This window comes from Heteronotia binoei, chromosome 21 (genome assembly GCF_032191835.1).
Source record: "Heteronotia binoei isolate CCM8104 ecotype False Entrance Well chromosome 21, APGP_CSIRO_Hbin_v1, whole genome shotgun sequence".
In the NCBI taxonomy this organism is placed as follows: Eukaryota; Metazoa; Chordata; class Lepidosauria; order Squamata; family Gekkonidae; genus Heteronotia; species Heteronotia binoei.
In genome coordinates this window covers 149,380,110-149,396,911 of record NC_083243.1, presented here as the reverse complement: position 1 = coordinate 149,396,911, position 16,802 = coordinate 149,380,110, and the positions used below count along the sequence as shown (strand labels likewise).

Genomic DNA, 16,802 nt, shown 5'->3' with positions numbered 1-16,802 from the left:
TTCTGAATTTTTTTATCTTATGAAGGCTCAAATTCTTAAATCACTAAATAATATGATAAAGCTTCATAGCTGAAGTGCTGCAGGCAAGGTGATATAGGGTTAACTTCACAGGGTTGTCGTAAGAATTCATTACCTTCCCTCAAATCAGTAGTTCAAACTAGATGGTTAAATAAGTGCAGACTAATATTACAGCGTTATTATATGGCTTATAAAGTTAATCTGAACAACCAAAATATGAATGTGTTTTTCAAAACTAATGTATTGGGCACTCCTGAAAAGGAGAGGCATGTTTTATATAATACTTTACAATCATATTTCAAAAATAGCCTTCAATAAAGGTTTTGTTTCTGTTATTTGTAGACATCCTTTCTAGTCTTAACTCACCTGCCCTATTTGGGGACCAGGATACAGTAATGAAAGCCATTCAGGAAGCACGAAAAATGAGAGAACAGATCCAGAGGGAGCAGCAGCAACAACCACATGGCATTGATGGAAAACTTCCCTCCATGAACAACATAGGTTTAAACAACTGTAGAACCGAAAAGGTAATGCATATCTCTTCTCTCTTTTCTACTAATCATTTATATTTCCAAGTTATCTGGTCAAATTGCCTGTAAATTTATTGTAGAAATTTTTCTTTGCTGTTTTTAATCATCACTAAATAGAATTATTATATTACTATTAAAAATTAGGATAGTGTTGTGACTATTTCAAGAAGAAGGTAGTTAAGGCTTCCAAAAATAATTTAAAAATATCCTGTGACATAGCTTGGTGGACCGAGCACTGATGGGGTAAAAGATCTGTTGTACTGAACAGTTGAGCTTATTTGAAAAATACAGTAATATCACTTGTGCAAATTAGTAGTGTTCAAACATACCCATTTTTGTTCACTGTGAAAGCTGTGATGCTAATGTGGAAAAGTCTGAGAGTTTTGTTCTCCAGTGAAACAATCTGAAGATATCTAAAACATAAGAACATAAGAAGAATCCTGCTGGATCAGACTAAAAGGTAAAGGTAAAGGTAGTCCCTTATGCAAGCACCCGTCGTTTCTGACTCTGTAGTGACGTTGCTTTCCCAATGTTTTCACGGCAGACTTTTTATGGGGCGGTTTGCCACTGCCTTCCCCAGTCATCTACACTTTCCCCTCAGCAAGCTGGGTACTCATTTTACCAACCTCGGAAGGATGAAAGACTGAGCCAACCTCGAGCCAGCTACCTAAACTCAGCTTCTGCCGGGATCGAACTCAGGTTGTGAGCAGAGTTTAGAACTGCAGTACTGCAGCTTTACCACTAGTGATCCATCTAATCCAGCATACTGTTTCATGCAACAGTCAAAGAGTTGCCTTGAACAGTTAAAACAAACAAAAAAAGCTTAACTTAGTGTTGCCTCTAGGGATGGGCACAAATCACATTTTTGTAGTCCAGTTCATAGTTCGTGGCTGAACCATTAATCGAACCACAAACCCAGTTTGTATTGATTCATGAGGCACAAACCCAGTTTGCATGGGTTCATGAGCCATTGAAAGTTTAAAGCCTTGTTTTCTGCTCTCCGTGGCTTTTCACAGGGAGCAGAAAGCAGGGGTTTCCAAACAGCTGTGGCGGGACTGCCACTCATCTATTTGGTTTATAATAATACTTTTTATTTAATAATAATAATACTTTTTATTTGTATCCCGCCCTCCCCGCCAGGGCAGGCTCAGGGCGGCTCACAACATATGAATATAATATACAATAAAACCATACATAATAAATACAGTTACAATTATAAAATCAGCATTAAAACATTAGCAACTTACATTAAAATTAACATTGTGGTGCTATAACTTAGGTCTTTAATAAAATTCAGTGACTAAAATATGTCCAACGAGACTTTCTTGACTCAGCATTAGGTGAAGGCTATGTTGAAGAGGTAGGTCTTACAGGCCCTGCAGAATTGGTCTAAACATCGCAGGGCCCGTACCTCCTCTGGGAGTTGATTCCACAGCAGTGGGGCTGCAATGGAGAAGGCCTGATCCCGGGTGGTTTAAATGGCTCAAAGCATCTGTCTCTCTCTCTCTCTCTCTCTGTTAATGTATACCCCGTTCCTCCCACAAGTGGCTCAGGGTTGTTTAAATCAAACTACTGTTTTTTTTGTGAAGAGCAAAAAGCAGGGGTTTCCAAACAGCTCAGTGGTAGGACTGCTCAGAGCTATTTAAGCCAAACTGCTGTTTTTTGTGAAGAGCAATGCTTTCTACTTTTCATGAACTGCACCAGAATTCATGGCAGTTCTTTTATTTGTGAACATTGCTTCACAACCCAGCCAAAATTCATGATGAACATTAGTTTGTCAGCTGGTTTCTGCCTATCCCTTGTTGCCTCCTAGCACTGCTATTCAGAGGTTTGCTGCCTCTATATCTGGAGGTTTCCTTTTACAGGCCCAGAGCCAAGGACAAGGGGTGAGAGAAGAAGCACCATGACCCCAGCCAGTTTGGATAAAACAGGTCACAGGTTTACTGAATACACCACAAGAGATTTGGTGCAGCATCCTGGGACAGATCCTGCATCAGACAACCTGCCTGCTGCCTGATACTGCATCCCCCACAGCCCACCTGCTGGGGGCAAGAGGCTGTGGAGTGGTGTGCCCCAGGATTCATGTAGGCACCAGCTGCTGTGTGGTTCCCTTTCCATTTGGTGGTGAGAGTCAGTTGACAGGTCCTGACCTGGGCATGCTGCTGAATGCTTAAAGGAGTCCCCAGAATGGGGGAGGTGGGTACAGAGGTACAGTCTCCCCCCTCAAAATGATCTGTCCCAATGCTAAAACCACCAGTCAAGCTGTGGTGAAGAAAGTCAACAACAAGCAGAATTAAACTGAAATGCAACCTGTGACAACCAAGAAAGCAGGGAGTGTGGGAGGGAAAACTGCACAGCAGCCCAGTTAAGTAGAGGAGGGGCAGACCAGAGTGAAAACTCCAAACTTCAGATCTGCCCAGAGCGCCACTACTCCCCAGGCTGCCCAGTAGAAATGTGATGGGCCAGCCTACAGCTGCTGCTGGGGCCACATACCCCCAAAGACCTCATGGCCCAGTGTGGAACCAACCAAAGGCCTTCAAGAGCCTTGACCTCAGTTGTCAGTACTGTGGCAGGTCACCAATGCTAGTAATCATTAGTAGAGCTCTCCCCTGTTTATGTCCATCTACACTCTTGGAATCACCATAATATAGCACCATAATGTTAATTTTAATATAACTTGTAAATTGTTTTTAATGATGATTGTAAATCTTGTACATTGTGAATTGTAAATCTTGTAAATTGTTTTTAATGATGATTTTATAAGTATAACTGTTGATGTATATTGTATTTTTATGTTGTAAGCCGCCCTGAGCCTGCCCTGGCGGGGAGGGCGGGATATAAATAAAAAGTATTATTATTATTATTATTATTATTATTATTATTATTATTATTATTATTATTATTATTATTATTATTATTATTATTATTATTATTATTATTATTATTATTATCATCACTGTGGCCACAGCAGCAAATTCCACAGTCTCATTACTCGCTGCATTGAGATGTATTTCCTTTTGTCTGTCCTAGGAAATCTTCACATAAGGCAGCAGGGTCATTTCTGATAGTACCAACTCATTCATATGCAGGATGAGGTTTGAAGATCTAAGAATGACCCTCAGATGAGATGGCAGTAGGGTTGGCAGCACAAGTTTGGCAACCAGTGGGAGTCTCATAGGTTTTTGTGTTTTGCTTGTGTTGTCCTTCTCTCTTTCCAGAAGTCCAGTAGTACCTTTAAGACCAACAAAGTTTTATTCAGAATATAAGCTTTCATAAGAACATAAGAGAAGCCATGTTGGATCAGGCCAATGGCCCATCCAGTTCAACACTCTGTGTCACACAGTGGCCAAAGAAAAAGGAGGTTCACAAGCGGGGCTAGAAGCCCTTCCACTTTGCCCCCGCCCCCAAGCACCAAGAATACAGAGCATCATTGCCCCAGACAATTCCAATAATATGCTGTGGCTAATAGCCACTGATGGACCTCTGCTCCATATTTTTATCCAAACCCCTCTTGAAGCTGACTATGCTTGTAGCCACCACCACATCCTGTGACAGTGAATTCCACATGTTAACCACCCTTTGGGTGAAGAAGTACTTCCTTTTATCCGTTCTAACCTGACTGCTCAGCAATTTCATTGAATGCCCACGAGTTCTTGTATTGTGAGAAAGGGAGAAAAGTACCGTATTTTTCGGTCCATAAGGTGCTCCGGACCATAGGACGCACCTTCCTCCTGGGGGGTGATCCGCTGCCTCCGCCTCCGATCCCGGTGCTTCCCCCGTGCCTGCCTGCCTGGCTCCAGCTTCTTCCAGCAAGTGCTGGGATCGCTCCACACTGCCCCCACCGCAAACCCTCCGATCCTGACGCTTGCTTTAAGCATCAGAGCTGGAGCCAGGCAGACAGACACAGAGAAAGCACACCGCCCCCTCCACAGCCGGCGCTCGCGAAGCGCTGGGTTTGCGGAGGGGGCGGGTGCTTCCTCCGTGCCTGTCTGCATGGCTCCAGCTCTGATGCTTAAAGCAAGCGCCGGGATCGGAGGTGGAGGCAGCGGATCGCCCCCCCCCCCGGAGGAAGGTACCTTCGCTCCATAAGACGCACACACTTCCCCCCCACACTTTTTTTTGGGGGGGGGGTGCGTCTTATGGTCCGAAAAATACGGTACTTCTTTCTCTGCTTTCTCCATCCCATGCATAATCTTGTAAACCTCTATCATGTCACCCCGCAGTCGACGTTTCTCCAAGCTAAAGAGCCCCAATCATTTTTACCTTTCTTCATAGGGAAAGTGTTCCAAACTTTTAATCATTCTAGTTGCCCTTTTCTGCACTTTTTCCATTGCTATAATATCCTTTTTGAGGTGCGGTGACCAGAATTGTACACAGTATTCCAAATGAGGCTGCACCATCGATTTATACAGGGGCATTATGATACTGACTGATTTGTTTTCAATTCTCTTCCTAATAATTCCCAGCATGGCGTTGGCCTTTTTTTTATTCCAATCACACACTGTCTTGACATTTTCAGTGAGTTATCTACAACGACCCCAAGATCTCTCTCTTGGTCAGTCTCTGCCAGTTCACACCCCATCAACTTGTATTTGTAGCTGAGATTTTTGGCCCCATTGTGCATTACTTTGCACTTGTCCACACTGAACCTCATCTGTCACATTGATGCCCACTCACACAGCCGCAACAGATCCCTTTGGAGTGCCTCACAATCCTCTCTGGTTCTTACCACTCTGAACAACTTAACCATGCAGGCCTTTTCTTATACCTGTTTGTGCTTTTCCTAACTTGTGGTATATATTTTATCTGAGCTTCTAGGATTGTAGTTTTAAATAGCCTCCAAGCTTCCCCAAGGGTTTTGACTGCATTTATCTTTCCTTTCAGTTTCCTCTTCACATGCCTCCTCATCTCAGAGAATTTACCCCCTTTAAAGTTAAAAGTATGCATCCCACTCCAGAACCGCTAATTTTGGAAGAGGTGTTGAAAGACCTGAGTCAGATTGAGGTGACAAGAGAGGAGGTCCTATAACTGATAGACAAATTAAAAACTAATAAGTCACCAGGTCCAGATGGCATACATCCAAGAGTTCTGAAAGAACTCAAAGGTCAACTTGTGGATCTCCTGACAAAAATATTTAATCTTTCATTGAAATCTGCCTCCGTTCCTGAGGACTGGAAGGTAGCAAATGTCACCCCCATCTTTAAAAAGTTTTCCAGGGGAGATCGGGGAAATTACAAGCCAGTCAGTCTGACTTCAATACCGGGAAAGTTGGTAGAAACCATTATCAAGGACAGAATGAGTAGGCACATTGATGAACACAAGTTATTGAGGAAGACTCAGCATGGGTTCTGTAAGGGAAGATCTTGCCTCACTGACCTGTTAGAGTTCTTTGAGGGGGTGAACAAACATGTGGACAAAGGGGACCCAATAGATGTTGTTTACCTTGACTTCCAGAAAGCTTTTGATAAAGTTCCTCATCAAAGGTTCCTTAGTAAGCTTGAGAGTCATGGAGTAAAAGGACAAGTCCACTAGAGGATTTCTCCTGGATTCAGTTCCCAGTCTGTTCCTTGTGTTCTGATTCCGCATTACTGCTGCTCCTGGAGACAAATTAAATCATAGCAATTTCGACCTCCCTCATACATTGCCCCCCCTTTTTTTTAACACGCATACGTGTTCGCGTTACAACGCGATCGACTTTGTTTGCATTACATTGTAATGCCAGAGGCATTATACTGGCAAAGTCACGTGTTTTCCTTTCGCCCTGCCATTGGCAGGTTATCTAAGCCCCGGGAAATCTGAGTCGGCGATCCACCATTTTTATCCACACACGCTGAATGTTAAGCACACAGTTTTCCATTAAAAGCTATAACAAATTACAAACAGATGCATGAAAGTGTGTGTGTGTGTGGGGGGGAAGATTTATGCAGAGGAGTTGGGAGAAAGTTTCCCCAACCTATCAAAAATATAAACATATAAACATAATCAAATTCCTGTTCCCGTTTGAGGCCATACGGGGGGGCGGGATCGATAAAGGTGGCTATCGCGCATCTTTAAAGCAGTTTGTGTAACATCGCTATTTATTTAGTTGCGTTGTAACAACCTTATTTGAAAGAAAAATTATAATAGTCAGAAGTGATTTTAATCGAAGGGGGGAAGAAAGTAATCACAATGCAATGACACATTATCAAAATCACGTGGAATACCATAAAGAATGGGGGCGGGTGGAAGCAAGGAATGTATTCGGTAAAAGAAAATTGCGTTACATCGTTATATATTTTTCGCGTTGTAACGCGAAACATGATTTGTTTTAAAAAATACTTTATTTCAGGAAAATATTGGATAATTTTCAAAGGGAGTAAAATTAAGGAAGTATGATGAAATAACTGGGCGGAATCATGGGTGTGGAGTTATGTGGGTGTGTTCTACTGATGCAAGAAGTTTGACAGCGCATTGGCATGAGTTCCGCACATAAATTTCGAACCCTGAAACCGCATCAAAAATAAACTTGCAAAATGACGATCTCCTAGATGCGGGGTGGCACTGCTTTAGAGGCAGGTCAAACTGCTGCTCTGGGTCAAGAAATGTGGAAACCATCATCTGCCCCTGGGAAACAAAGCACCAAGGCTGGAGCAAAGGCTAATGTGGAATTACCCTAAAAGGACAAGTCCAGCCAGGGAGGCAGTGGGGCCCTTGAATGACCAAGGCGTAAAAGGATTATGCATGCATACTTCTTCAGACAAGGAATGAGGTACAGTGAGCTGGTGGGCTGTGGTTTAGAATGCAAAATGGTACAAAGTTAAAATCCAATGGCAAAATATTGTAATTAACAAATTGAAAGAATATTTGGTCTGGATAGCATTTGCGTGGAAAACCAATACAAGATAATAAAAGCTGTCTGTTAATTGCCCTATTGCTAGCAAATAGGGTTAAACTAAGGACACATTTTTTCTTAAAGATGTTCTTGTCCACCTAATTTACTTTTTAAAATGTAACAAACCTTCCAGTCAAATTTATGCCCAAATCAGGAGCTGGTAGCACTAGCCGCAGTCCTCACATCTTTTTGGCAGGGCAAAGTGTAGCTGTCTGAGGTTTATTAGTTATAGTTCCATGCACAAAAGGAAAATAATGCTGCAAATTGAATTCTCAAAGACAGGACAAGATGTCTTTTCATTTGGATTTATGTTACCTTTTCCTATTTCTCAAAACAGGTATAAGGGTCTGTGCTTGTAAGAGGGAATTGCTTAGCCTTGTGCCCGCAGAATTTAATTTAATTTAATTTTTGATGTGTATCCCGCCCAATCCCACAAGCAGACTCAGGGCAATGTACAACAATAAAACAACATATTAACAACAATGGAAGATTAAGCATGGTTCATAAAACAAATTCATAACTATAAATAAATATATGTATTTACATAATAAATATGTATTTGCAACAGCTTTTGTTTAAATGATAGCATTTTAAATTAATTAATACAAATTGCCACAGTGAAAGAAATTTGTGAAACATAAAATCAAAAGAATTGAAGGCTGAATGTGGAAGTTTTTGTGAAGGCCAACCTTGTGCTTAAGGTCAACAGAGGGCATTTCCGCATGCTCAGCTTACTCCTAATTTCCTTGGCAGTTGACCCACAAGCCCTGGAATCGATTTGGGCATGGTCCTTCCACACGTCTGCCCTCCTTCTGCATTTTCTCAGATGTGGAAGTTTATTTGCTTTTGTACATGCCTTCAATAATGAGGATTTTCAAGAGAGGGTGCTGTTGTTGTCAGTGTTATCATCAGTTGTGACACAGCATTTCCTCATTTTTCAGAACAGCAGTAAAGTATTGCTCTATTACTAGAGCATTGTAATATAGGCTTCCCAACCCCCCCGCCCTGCCGGGGGACTCCTGGATTAGCAGCCTAATCCCCCGCTCTCTAAAAATCTGATAGCGGGGGTGGGGGGAATGAAAAGGCGCCGTGTCTCTTTCCCTGCCTGGCTTCAGGCTTCTCCCTTCCTCCGGGTCACAAAGACCCACCCACCGCCGGCCTGCTATTCGCTCCAGTCCGGCCTCCCTTCGCGAGGTGCATGCTGGGACCTGTAGTCCTTGCATCCTCTCCGGCTGCCGGGTGGCGTCTCCTCTGGGAGTCTGGCTGGCGGGGGGGGGGGGGAGCTTCGCCCCCGGAGGACCATGTGCGTTTCTACCTCCGGAGGCTTCAGTCGCTGATTGAAAGGCTTCCTCTTGGGATGGTGTGAGCATTATTCTCTATGTGGAGATTGATTCTCATAGGGTATAATGGGGAATTGATCTGGAGGTTTCGGGGGCTCTGGGGGAGCTGTTTTTTTGAGTTAGAGGCACCAAATTTTCAGTATAGTATCTAGTGACTCTCCTCAAAGTATCTTCCAAGTTTCAAAACGATTGGACCAGGGGGTCCCATTCTATGAGCCCCAAAAGAAGGTGCCCCTATCCTTCATTATTTCCTATGGAAGGAAGACATTTAAAAAGGTGTGCGGTTCCTTTAAATGTGATGGCCAGAACTCCCTTGGAGTTCAATTATGCTTGTCACACCCTTGTTCCTGGCTCCACCCCCATGTCTCCTGGCTCCACCCCCAAAGTCTCCTGGCTCCATCCCCAAAGTCCCCAGATATTTCTTGAATTGGACTTGGCAACCCTATTGTAATAATAGGCTTTGGTTCTCTCAGTTCCCAGCTTTCATTTTAAAAAGTCTTTTGTTTCCTTACTTCATGGAGATATGCCTTTTCCCATATATTTCTGCAAGTGCAGGAACTAGAGACTTGCTCTTTTTTTTGAAAAGTGAAAACATGGAACGCAGAGAACCTGCAAAGCCAGTTATTACAGTGCTCTTGCTATATATTAACATTTTAGTGCTGATATATAAAAAAAGAAAATGAAACCGCTTGTTTTCAGGGTGGGGTGAAGCAGAGGAAGTAGTTTGGCCACAACAGTCCAATCACTGAAAAGTGATCTGAATGTTGGTGGGAATGGACAGAACAAAAAAAGCTGAAAGAAAAATTAACATGAAAAAGGTGACTCAGAACTGGCTTCCAGAAGAACATATTGGTCTCAAAAGAAAAAAAAGCAGGAAAAAAAATAACTTGAACAGAAAATTAAAGGCACAAAGATGTATGAGAAAATGAGGGGATAAACCAAAGCAGTATGGTGCCAGAAGAGAAGGGAGATAGTTCAGAATCACTGGAAGTCCAGAATTCAAACTGCAAACTGACCCTGATTAGACTTGGTCCTTTTATTGCCTTCTTTATAAATCTGTTCCTCTAAAAAGCACTGAAAAACATAAGTGACTTCCTTTGGTTTACAGAGCTGCATAGGCATCTGTAGTTGTGAAGAGTATGGTGCTTGCATTAGCGGAATCTTGAAGATTAGGCTGCTAAATCATGGGCAGACTTATTCAGCATCAGCATGGACAGTGATAATTGGGCCATAAATTATCACTGTAACATATACTGCATACCATTACTATGAGGATCAGATTTAACATTTTGTATAAGTTCTTTCGAAAATGTTCTGTTTTTCCTAGACTAATTTTCAGCAACTCTGCAAAAAGAGATTCTGAAAATGTGCATCCAAACAACTAGGTTTTATTCTGGAAAGAGCTAATTATTTCAGATAACAACAAATAACAACAACTTACTATTTCAACCTTTTCCAAACAATTTCCTTCTAATTGCCTCACTGTTGGATTTTGGGTAGGGGCTGAATATGGGCTACATCGTGAGTGGGTGTGTTTATAGAAGCTTTATTATACAGAATGCTCAGCATCTTTGGATCATCTGTGCTGGACTATAATGGCCACCATCTGAAGGAGTAACTTGTTATGGACCTTGTTATGCGCTCAGCTGTCCTACAGATCTGAATGGTCCTGAGTCTCTACAGCCACAGTATGCATATATTTATATTCATATATTTAAAATATGTACGTGCCCACTTTTTACTTATATCTCAGGACCCAAGTGGGGAAATGACAGAGAAAGTCTGTTCTCTGCCCCAGGAAGACTGGAGCAAGCCTTTTATTTTTTGTAAAGCAATTACTTTTCAAGTTTTCTAGTACTTCATACCATGAGCTGAGTAGCTTGCCATGCCAGAAATAACCTAAGTAAGTTTTGAATGCTGAAATCCAACTTTTAAAAGGTTGCCAGATCTGACAGAAAATATGTGGGGAATTTAGAGATGGAGCCAGAAGACTTTGAGGGTGAAGCCAGGAACAAGGTTGTGTGACAAGCATGATTGAACTCTGAAGGGAGTTCTGACCATCACATTTAAAGGGACTACACTCCTTTACCTTCCCTTCATTGGAAATAATGGAGGAGGGGGGCACCTTCTTTTGGGGCTCATAGAATTGGACTCCTAGTCCAATCTTTTTTAAATTTGGTGAGGGTTTTTAGGAGAGGCTCCAGATGCTATGCTGAAAATTTGATGCCTCTACCTCAAAAAACAGCTCCCCCTTCAAGCCCCAGATACCCACAGATCGATTATCCATTATACCCTCACCACACTAAACTGCACTAAAAGCCCTGGCCCCAACCTGGTGGAACTCTGTACCAAGCGAAATCTGTGTCCTGTGAGACTTAATACAGTTGGGCAGGGCTTGTAACTCAGAGATTTACCACCAGGCATTTGGCTGAGAACAGCGATGGCATCTTACCCCTTGCCTCCCCTCTGCAAGGCAGTGGCACAATTAGTAGTGTGACCACCATCTGATCAAACTGACTAATTTTATTGTAATTCCAATGTTCTAATTTTAAATTAGTATAAATATGGTTATTTATCTATTGCTGTACACTGCCCTGTGCCTTGTTTATAGGGAAGGGTGGTATAAAAGTCAAATTTAATAAATAAATCTTTTTAGTAGGATAATCTGGTTTTGATTCCAGGAAATCTTCAGTCCCCAAATAGTAGTCAGGAACCCTAGAAGAGAGAAGGAAGCAGGAAAAGGAAAAGGCTGTGGGGGCTTTCAGGAAAGGGAAAGAGGAAATAGTGAGGGAAGGGGAAATGAGATGCCTCCCACAAGTCTTTGCAGGTTCCTACTATGTATGGGCATTAATCGAAGCACAAATTGTGATTCATGCTAAAAATGGCCAATTCGTGGTTTGTTACAAATCGGTTTAGCAAATGGTGCTGTGCACAAAATAAAAACAAAATGGTTTGTTCGTTGGGCAGTTCGCCTGTGTCATTATTGATGGAGGATCCTCCTTGTGCGCTACAAAGTGCCCAGTGTGATGACATCACCCAGAAGTGATGTTATCGTGCTGGGCGCATCACCAGGGGATGCTCTATCACATGGAAAAAACCTCTTCATCATCTCACTGGGCATATCACAATATGCCTGCACTTTCTAGCCCATTTGGGGGCCATTCCACACCTTCCCAAACTGAATGAACCAATGAACCACAAATTGTTCAGGGAAATTAAAAAACAAACAAATCACAAAATGAAACAAACTGCCAAATTGGGTAATCCAACAAACCACAAAACAAAATGAACCACCATTTTCATGTTCCATGCCCATCCCTAGTTCCCACTTGGGTGTATGTATACTCGTATATGGAACTGCTAAAAATGCCCCTATTAGAATCATCTTAAAATGCCTCTTCTTTTATAGTTCTCACAGTGCACTGCATATTTAAAGCAAGGGACTAGACATAAAATTTTATTAAATTTTGTTAGTTTTGTTAGTTCAGAGTATTCATTAGTATATTATCTTCAGAGCTAAGTGCAGGTGGTCATTAGATCTAAAAGCAAGTCCTAAAATATGCTGCTAGTAGACACAAATGTACACAGTTTAAATCCTAACATGAAATCCTAACACAAGTCCTGTTGGTTTATATGTAAAATGCAGCTGGGAAATTTTAAAAATGGTATGTTTTGCCAATGGAGTTGTTACAGTCTATTGGTTAAATGAGTTTGACTTGATAGTCCGTAACGGCCCTTTTGAGGAGACAAGGTCTGCTGTTGTGTAATGTATTTAGAGACTATTAAATGTATGGAAAATGTATGTAATTCAATATAACAGCTTTTTGGACTCCATCAATCACATGTGGCTATTGATCATGCAGGTGAAGGCTTACCTGGAAAAATTTTGCAGGATGTACTGATGAAGTTCAACAGTTAGTGAAACAAGCAATATTCTATGAATATTTTCCCAGTAGTTTTATCTTGTTGTTATTTCATAGAATAATGCATGTCCTGACGTTAAGTAGATTTCATTGTAGTAATGATCAGTATTATTTTTGTGTGTATTACAACTAAGATATAAAATTAGTATCAGTAATAAATAAAAGCCCAACTATGGTGGCAAATCTGAGAATTTTTATTGGTTGGATGTGGCCTACACAGAATTGGCTTGCACTCTGTCTCTGGCATGCCATTGGCTGATTCTGCTCTCCCCTGCCCACCACTGGCCCTGTCAGGCAAGAACCCCACCAGAAGGCCATTGACCTTTGAGGGAGACAGTTCTCGGCTGACAGGTTCTCCTGGAGGCTTACTGATCACTACTGCCTCTCCTCAGGGCCCGTTGTAAGAAGTCCAGGACAGTTGGTCTCCCCACCACCCCAAACAACACTGCCACAAAGCAAACAGTGAAGCAAACAGTAAACTGTGAGATACATGTTCATGAAACAAAACAGTAGCAGTTACTTCTCTTCAACTGACACAAAAGGAGTGTTCATTCACAACAGGGAGGGGCCAGTTCCACAGCAGCAGATAAACAAACCAATACTATACAAAGCTTCCTTTCCACCTGTAAACACTCTTCACCCTTTCTATTCAAATTAGGCTACAGTGGACTCATATGATAGAATGGACTCTGAGGGAGAGACCTTTCTTCCTGGGGAACCACTGTTGCCAATTTCCATGTGAGGTTTGGAGATCACTCAGAATTACAACAGTTATCCAGATGGCAGAGATCAGCTCCCCTTGAGATTTGTGTGTGTGTGTGGGGGGATAGTGAATGCCTTCACTTGGGTGGGTGGGAAGACAACAAGGCTGGGGGGGGGGTACTCACCCAGAGGCTTTTAGTGGTACCTTTCCAGGTTGGTGGAAAATTTCTAAGATATCACTACAGGCCTCTGAGGGAGAGGTCTTTCCTCTTGGGGAACCACTGTTGTCAATCTCCAGGTGAGGACTGTGGAAGCTGACTGGTGATTTCAGACCAGTCACAGACTTTCAGCCTAACCTGCCTCACGGGGTTGTTGTTCAGATCAAAGGGGGGGGGGGGAGGAGAGGAGAATGATGTAAGCTGCTTTGGTCCCCTTTATGCTGTGAAGAAAGACTATCCTTTTCCTATGTAGAGGCTGCAGGAAGGGGGAAGGCAATGGAAACCTGAAGTCAGAGGGGCATATAAATGGAAGGAGATAGGATTGCCAACTCCAGGTGAGGAAATTCCTGGAGATTTAAGGGGTGGAGCCTACAAAGGGTGGGGTTTGAGGAGGGATAAAACCTCAGATGCATAGAGTGTCATTTCCTGTTGGGGAACCACTGGTGATCACTCAGATTTACAACTGCTCTGTAGATGGAAGAGATCAGCTCCCCTTGAGGTGGGAAGGGGAGTCAATGCCTTCACTTGGGTGGGTGGGTGGGAAGACAGCAAGGGTGGCAGGCACTCACCCAGAGCCTCCTTCTGGAGCCCATTGTATTTTTTGTCATAACGGGCCTTACTCCTAGTAGATATAATAAAAGCCTAATGGGTGACTCAACTCTCCTTCTAGAGCCCATTGTATTTTTCTTCACAACAGGCCTTACTCCTAGTAACAATATAATTACATGTAACAATGGAAAGCACAGTGGTTTCATTTGTCATTGGAGGCACCTGACTCATTTGTTACTTAGGAAACTGATTCCTGGCTCTTCATGCTGCTCAGTGATAACTTCTCAGCTTTATGAGCCTTCATGATTCTTCCTAAGAATCACCCACCACACACAGAATTGTGTTACATGTTACAGAAACTTTTAGAACATACTCTAGGGCACACCCTCACTTTATTTGGGCATTATCTAGGTCAGTGGGGTCCACTGCTACCTGTTTTAACTGAGTATGTGAGATAGAATGCACTCAGCCTTTTAAAGCAATGGTACATAATTAGGGAGGAGATAGTCAACCTATTAGTGAAAGTTGTGTATCATTGCCATTTTTATTGAGGAATGTTTGAAAAGCTTCTAAACATGCCTGGGTTCCCCAAAAGACAACTTAAAAATTATTGAGTCTTATGACTAGAACATAAGAATGGTAATATGAACAGGTTCCCAACTTACCAGGGGCCCCCCATTTACACACCACAAGGTGAGCAGTTTGTTGGGCAAGTGCCATCTTCCTAAAGTGCACTAGCATTTTCTGGAGTCCTGAGTGACTTGCATGGGCCACTGCAACTTTCCTCCCTGGTCAGTCAATCAGGGGGTTGGACAGGCTGACTCTCGGGATGGGGCTAGACCGATGGATCTGAGGTGAACAGTCGTCAATCTGTCTGCCTGCTTGGCTTAATTACAGCTCCCAGCACGTTGGGTTGTATTCATCCTGGGTGGCTTCCCACACAACCCTCCCTCACTTTAGTTGCATGTGTTGTTTGTTGTTACTCATTTGCAGGTTCTTTTTATTTCCTTTGCTATTGTCACAGCTTGATAGTGTTTTTGGCATTGGGATGGATCCTTGTGGAGAAAGATTGGGCCTGCATTCCCATCATCCAAGATGGGGAGGTTTTAAGGGACCAGCTCAGGGACCACCACCCTGTCCTCACCCCTGTGTGGCAGGGGGATCACACAGTGTCATCTACAGCTGTAATTAATTAAATTGTGGCCTATTATACCCCAATACGGTGGTATTTCTGTTCTCTGCCCAGCATTCAGCCACCCATTACCACTTGAGGCGCAAAGAATACCACATGGAGATTTCGTATACCACACTATCTCAAGACTAGGAATTGCTATGACCCACATATATTTGGATGATGATGGAATGTGGGACTATTTGAGAAGCATATTGGAAGGAAACACAGGCTCAGAAGCATTAGTTGAACTTTATGTGCACCATTTTAGTGTCTTGATCACTTGAACAGCTGCCTACTGCTTTGAGCAAAACAATTAAAAACATTGTAAATCTCTCTTGATGCAGTCAATGAAACTTTAAGACTCTTAACTTTGGCTAAGAACACTACTGAATTGTGATATTGTAAAATAAAAGAAAATATTGTGAAGCTTGAAAGCAATAATACTGTATATACTAAAGAACAGCAGCAGAACAGCAGCTGGAAGTTTAACGCCTCTGAAAGACTGAAACAGACAAGTGTCTCATTGATCTCCCTTCTCTGTAGCCCTGCCCTGTTACGTAGGGATGTACACTCAGAAATTTATTGATCAGACCCCTATCTGAATAATTTTGAGTCATAAATATAAATAAAGAGAGCAAGTGTGGTGTTGTGGTTAGAGCGCTGGACTAGGAGAGAGTAATTCAGTATCAGTAAACTGTCAGTGCAAGCAACAATACTCAGTCAGAAGACTTACTAGCAAACTAAATCATCCTGACATGATCTCTTTTTGGCTGGTAGACACCAGTTCAGAAAGAACACATTCTGTTGCCAAATTCTTAGCACTTGAGCTTTTTTAAAGCCGTTTGCAGAGGTGGATTTTAATTTGCAATGTTGTAGTTTAATGTTTACTGCTCTCTGTTTTATTTTGGATCTGTATTGACTTTGCTTAAGACCTTTTGCCAGAGGAGCATAATAATAAAAGGATGTAGGCAGAGTAAAGAAAGGCATGAAAGAGTCCCCTCATTTTGTTCATTTTCTCCCTCTTGTATTTATAGAGACTGCGGGTGCAGGGAAAACATTGTGCTCCCCTCCATGTGCATGCATTTATGCAATCCCACAATTTAGAGATAATAAAGACTTTACTGTGATACTGAACATACATCAGCTTAGAAAATCACCCAGATATCATTAGAGATTTTTTTTATTGAACACCTGAATGTTGTTTTTTTCAATGATTCTTAAATCGCAGAACTGTATATACAAAATTTAGATGTACTAAGTAACCACAGCTTTCCTTGATACAGATTACCCCCACTCTGATCTCATTAGCTCCGGTACATGGAAAAGACAGACAGCTAAACTTATTCATACATACAAACCAGGGTGGTGGCTTATTTTTAAACAAAACCAGACAAGACAGTCAAGAGAACTGAACTCTGAATTTTGCTATAGTGCTTGGCACATTGTTTTCTAGTCAACTTCCAATACAAGAAATAAG

General features: G+C 42.1%; 1 protein-coding gene across 18 annotated transcripts in view; it reads left to right on the top strand.

Annotated features, from left to right (window-relative positions):
- Positions 1–16,802, top strand: part of SOX6 (SRY-box transcription factor 6) — an 841,142-nt gene that overhangs the window by 728,681 nt on the left and 95,659 nt on the right. For all 18 annotated transcript variants that reach the window (XM_060261709.1, XM_060261715.1, XM_060261714.1 and 15 more), the window contains one exon: positions 361–545. In XM_060261709.1, coding sequence (XP_060117692.1) covers positions 361–545 — 185 coding nt within the window. The remainder of the gene's footprint in view (positions 1–360; positions 546–16,802) is intronic.